This window comes from Propithecus coquereli, unplaced genomic scaffold (assembly GCF_000956105.1).
Source record: "Propithecus coquereli isolate 6110/MARCELLA unplaced genomic scaffold, Pcoq_1.0 Scaffold49, whole genome shotgun sequence".
NCBI lineage: Eukaryota > Metazoa > Chordata > Mammalia > Primates > Indriidae > Propithecus > Propithecus coquereli.
In genome coordinates this window covers 957997-964120 of record NW_012150729.1, presented here as the reverse complement: position 1 = coordinate 964120, position 6124 = coordinate 957997, and the positions used below count along the sequence as shown (strand labels likewise).

Here is a 6124-nt window from a genome sequence, read left to right as displayed (position 1 = left end):
TGCATCTTCAAATTGATTCATTGTAAAACACTCACCAATCTGATTCTTCTTTCGTAGATTTGAGCAAGAATACCTAAATGATATGATGAAAAAGTATGCTAAATCTCTAACAAAATACTTCTGGACTGGCCTGAGAGATGTAGACTCACGTGGAGAGTATAGTTGGTCAACTGTTGGTGGAATAAAGCAGGCTGTAACCTTTTCCAACTGGAAATTTCTTGAGCCAGGTGAGTGTCTTGGCCTTTAAAAGTAGTAGAATACAGTGACTAGTGAAATGCAGCCTCATAAATATTCTCTTCACTTACTCTTGAAATGTGAGGGAAATGATGATCTTCAGGACTAGAGTCTATCTATGGAACCATAAATATAAGCAGTGGCTGTGCCTTCCCTATTAAATCCTTGGGAATAATCCAATGAAAGAAGTTAGACAACTCAGTTCTCCAAAACCACCATCCAACAACTCAGAGCTAGAACCACCAGTGTGAGATTTTGTTATCTCCTCTGTGTAAATGTTAAACAGAATCTAGAAGCTTCATTGTGAAGCACTTTACATTTTCATCTCTCCGCTTCTTAACTTCTTTCTCCAAAATTTAATGTGTTTATTTTTGTTATTCTCAATGGGTAAGAATTAAGGAGGCTATATTATATGTATTATTTATTTTGAAAGTTAGTTCATCTTTCTCCAACCAGCATAAAGCGTTGACCATAATTTGCCATAGAATCAGAACATTTGAGCGAGAAAGGAGCTCGGAAGTCCCTTCTGATTTTAGAGTTGAGAAAACAGACTTAGGTGATTTACTTGACAAAGGTCATCTGGTTATTGAATTAGTAAAACCCAGAGCTCCTGATTTCCACGCCAGTGCTTTTTAGAGGATTTTGTCTTTGAATAAGACAGCAGTTATTAATATAAAGCATTCTACTTTTCTCTCCTTGAATTATTTATATTTTCTTGTGTTGGTCTAAAGTGATCATGAAGATCATTTTTGATAACAGAGGTTAGAACATGTGAGCCTGCCACTGAACACAACGTTTGAAATAGAGAATGCCCACAAAATTTGTGACACATGGTCATCACCATCAATGTGTTATTGATAGTCACGAAGTCATCTTTTTATGTGTATAAGATGGAGCATACAGATGCTAATCCTGGTTACATCTAAAATTAAATTAGAAATATTCTAGTGGATAAAACACATAGATTTTTTTCTTTTTCTTTCTCCTTTTTTTTTTGAGACACAGTGTCACACTGTTGCCTGGGCTAGAGTGCAGTGGTGTTCATAGCTCATGGCAGAGAGGACTACCATGAAGCTCTCTTCACCTTTATTGCTTCCACTTCAACCAAGTTGGTCTATCAGGGGCAAGCCATGGATAGGGGGACAGAACAGAGGAAAATAGCACACCCATCCAGGGTAGCAAGGCATTATTTTTCCTAGTTCCTTGTTTCTCTTGCTGTCCATGTATAAAACATGAGACGACAGGACTTCTCTGGTGGGATAGAAGTTGTCCTCATTGCTTTCCAATGTATGTGACATTTCTTGTCTTCTGCGCACTTCAGTATGGTATAATGCAAAATGCAGCATGGCCTTTTGCCAAACAAATCTGGGTTCAAATCTCAACTCCAGCACTCACTAACTACGATTGTGGGCAACTCACTTAGTCTTCATCTGGAAAGTAGATTTGATAATACAAACTACCTTTTAATGTTGGTATGAATAAATAAAATTATGACTGTCATAAAACAAATGTGTGTTACCACATACCTCCTTCTACTTTTATCATACCAGCCCTTCCTTTGGCTTTGAATCTGGGAGAGTTATGCTTTAAGGTTCACTAAGTTGCTTAAAAACTCCTGAAAGTTGTTAAGCTAATTTGAACTACTATCCTCAGCAGCATAGTGGTTTTGGGTACAACCCGGGAAGCCAAACCATATCAGTTCAAATCCTGGATCCACCACTTAACTAATTCTGTGACCTTGAACAAGTCACTTAATTCTCACTGTACCTCAATTATGACAATAGAATCCACCCTACAGGTTTGTGGTGAGGTTTAATTGATTTAATCCTTTTAGAATAGTATCTGACAAATAATAAATAAACACTTTTCTATATTTCCTGTCATCATCATCATTATTCTGAACAACACATTTCATTCCTCTCTTTCCTCTATTGTTTTCCTATTCTCTCCCCCTACCTTGGGTCAAATAAAGAGTAGAGTCACTGAAACATGTTTGAACTTTAATTTAAATTTTTAATTTTCCAATTAAACTTCCCAATTCAACCCCAGCTTCTCCAGGTGGATGCGTGGCTATGTCTACCGGAAAATCTCTTGGAAAGTGGGAGGTGAAGGACTGCAGAAGCTTCAGAGCACTTTCAATTTGCAAGAAAATAAGTGGACCACTTAAGCCTGAGGAAGCAGCCCCTAAGCCTAATGACCCCTGTCCTGAAGGCTGGCATAGTTTCCCCTCAGGTCTTTCTTGTTATAAGGTAAAGTAACATTCTCATTCAATCCTTCAATGAAGTTATTTTTCTACTGATTCTCCTAGTCCATGTCCTTGTTCAAATTATGCTCCTTCCCACAGACATACATAATGTGACTAAAATGTCCAGCAGCGCAGAGTCCTTGGCAGGGCATCATTGAACCTCTGGCGTCAGGCAGCTCAGCCCACACCTGCACTTGTCCTACCAGACAGAGCAGGGCCAAAAAGCCAGAACTAGCTCTTTCCCAGGTGTTTTTTCCCTGGGAAGTTGGGCGAGCTGTATGCCACACTGGCACTATGCTTGTGATTCTCACATCCCTCTAATTCTTATTATCAAATTAAGAGTTCCATCACTTCTTATAATGTAAAAATAATTGTTTTGGGGTCTGCATCAGTCAGCTAGTCTCCAAACAAACCATTAGATACCACCCCAAAATTCACTGGCAATAACAACAAATATTTATTTAGTCTCACCTTCACAGATCAGCTAGGGTTTGACTGGTCTGGTTTGGGCTTGAATGGCCAGTTCTGCTTCCAACTGCAGGTCAGCTGTGCTGGGCTCCAGGCTATGACTTGCGGTCCACTGCCCTTCAATCTAGGGCTCAGGCTGAAGGGGCAGCAGCTATCAGGGGCTTGATTTTCTCACGATAAATCACTGGAGCCCCAGAAGGCAAGCCAACCCCATAAGCACATTTCAGGCCTCTGCTCACTTTACCTCCAGTAATATCCCACTGACAGCAAATCTCAGGGCCAAGGCCCACGTCAAGGTACAGAGAAGTGTAGTTCACTCACCAGGAGGCTGTGGCAAGAACATGTAATTATGTTATTGCAGAAAACTGAAGAATCAGAACCAATAATTCAGCCTATCATTGTGTCATCTTCTTTTCCTACTCCTCGTCCTCTTCTTGTTCTTTTGAAATAACTATGGTTCCTTTGGCCATAGTTATTGGCTGACTAAAACTAGTCAGCGCAAAACAAAGAAGGAGTCCACAGTGGCAGGTTTAGTTTTGCCACCTTATGTTAATGTTCACACACCAGTGCAGCCGGCTCTCTGATTCTTCCTCACCAGAAAATAGCCTCGTTTTTCTGCAGTCTCAGTGCCTTATGTTCAAAATTATATTGTTAGCACATTTCTTCGCTGAAGTCTACTCCCACAGCATTCATATTCACATGCATCCTTTATAGCCTTGCCTCCTGGTTCATTTTATCTTTCAAGGTCCTACAAATGCAGGAGAGCATTCTGCAGCCTGGCTAAGGAAGGCCATCCATCTGGCAATGTGGGCTAGCACCTGTGCTGACCTTTAGTTAACACTTTCAGAGGACCTTCTGTGTGTCAGTATGTGTGCATTTACCTATGCCTTTGTTACACCTATGAGAATACGTGTCAGGGGCTCCCATATTTAATATTTAACTGTAATTGACTTTCACACTATGAATAATTTACAATTACACCAGAAAACAAATTAACATTATATTTTGTTAAGGTATTCCATGTAGAAAGAATTGTGAGAAAGAGGAACTGGGAAGAAGCTGAAAGATTCTGCCATGCGCTTGGAGCACACCTTTCTAGCTTCAGTCATGTGGATGAAATAAAGGAATTTCTTCACCTTTTAATGGACCAGTTCAGGTAATACTTTTAGAATGAGAGTTTCTATGCTGAAGTTGATGTCTTGTAGGTATTCAAAATTGACATGTTTTATTATCTGAAAGCTCATTCAGTGCTTAGCAGTCATGCAACATCAAGCACTCTCATCTGCAAGATACTATGAGGGAGTCAAAGTTGAGTGAGACATAGTTCCCACCCTTTGTATAATAAAGTCCAACAATAGGATAAGAAAAGTATGGTGAAAAATCTAGAGCCTAGCTAAGGAAGGGCCTTGGGAATTCAGAGGAGAGTGGAAGTATTTCTGGGAGGTATAATTGGGAAAAATGTCCTGAAAAAGGGTGGTTCTTGGAAGGTAGGTAATATTTTGAAAGGTAAGATAGGAGAAGAAGCCACAAAAAACAAAAACAAAAGAACATAAGGAAAGGTACTGTGACCAGAATATACAGGTATGGTTGAAGAGAAATGAGTCATACAACTTAGCTGGAAAATGGGGTTTGGATATGAAATTGGAATGTCCTTGCTTGCCCTGGAGCGTGATCTGAAGTCAATAAGCAAAAACAAACAAGCAAAAATAAAGTCTATGTGTATATATATACCTATACACAGACACACGTACATATACACATATGTATATACCCACGTGGACATATGCATGCAGAGAGGGAGGGGTCAGCAGATAGATGCAGAGCAGCTATTTAGAAAGCTATTACAACCGCCCTGGTGGAAACCAACCTTAGGGAAGGGCAGTAAGAATAGGAACATAGGGAAGTGATCAAAGATTTACAGCTATTGTGATTTTGATGTTAGGGTGGAAGAAAGCTTCCTGGACAATTTTCCTGATGCCTTTAAGGACAATATAGAGAAATATAGGCCAGGTCCTACCATGGGAGGGAAATTTCTCTGAAAAATATTGGGGACAATCATGGGTATGAAGGGCTTCAACTCTACAAATTTATTTTTCTTTTCTCTCACTTTTCTGAACTGAAAAGACCCAAAGCTGTAAATCAAGGATTCTGAGTATACCAGGAAAAATTACTGAAAAGAAACCACCACCTGGACATAGCCTAGTGAACATTTTCCCAATTATTTTGAGTCAAACAAAAACCTCAAAGAAAAACAGCAAAAAATAAACAAAATACATTACCAAAACACAAAATCTAACTAGCCTTCTTCTCTGGGATATTAAATATAGAAGACATTCAAGGCTGACGTCTAAAGAATTTTGAGGTAGAAAATGTTTGCAATGTATTCATTTTAGTTCCCAACTAACTTCGTTTGTGAAGAGATCAGTTGATATTAACCACTTATGCTCCCTTCTTGGAAAAAAATTTCCAAGGACATATTCCAGCTGAGAGATGAGTAAAAACCAAGAACACATGAATGGGTACAGTTGGCCCTCTGTATTCATGGGTTCTGCATCCACAGATTCAACCAATAGCAAATTGAAAATATTTGAAAAAGCAAACAATAAAAAATAATGATACAACAATTAAAAAAACACAAATAAAAATATAGTATAAAAACTACATAGCATTTACACTGTGTTAGGTATTATAAGTAATCTAGAGATGATTAAAGTATACAAGAGGATGTGCATAGGTTATGTGCAAATATTCATTCTATATAAGGAACTTGAACATCCTCAGATTTTGTTGTCAGGGGGTGGGGGAAGTCCTGGAACCAATCCCCCTCAGATACTAAGGGATGGCTGCAGTTTATTATAAAAGAATTGGAAGCAAGAATATAATATAAAAACACTCACTGCACATAGTGGCTCACACTCATAAATCACAGCACTTTGGGAGGCCAAGACTTGCTTGGCCAGGAGGATTGCTTGAGTTCAGGAGTTCGAAACCAGCCTGGGAAAAATAGCAAGACTTTGTCTCTACAAAAAAAAAAATTATCTGAGCATGGTGGCACACATCTGTAGTCCTAGCTAGTTGGGAGGATGGCTTGAGCCCATGAGTTTGAGGTGCAGTGTGTATGTGATTGCCACCGCACTCCAAACCAGGTGACAGAGTGAGAACCTGTCTCTAAAAAAA

The 6124-nt window shown here is 39.2% G+C and overlaps 1 protein-coding gene across 1 annotated transcript in view; it reads left to right on the top strand.

Annotated features, from left to right (window-relative positions):
* LOC105819537 (lymphocyte antigen 75) overlaps positions 1-6124 on the top strand; it is a 145098-nt gene that overhangs the window by 33893 nt on the left and 105081 nt on the right. The window contains 3 exon segments of the mRNA XM_012655813.1: positions 58-227; positions 2284-2483; positions 3961-4103. Of these exon segments, the coding sequence (XP_012511267.1) occupies positions 58-227; positions 2284-2483; positions 3961-4103 (513 nt within the window).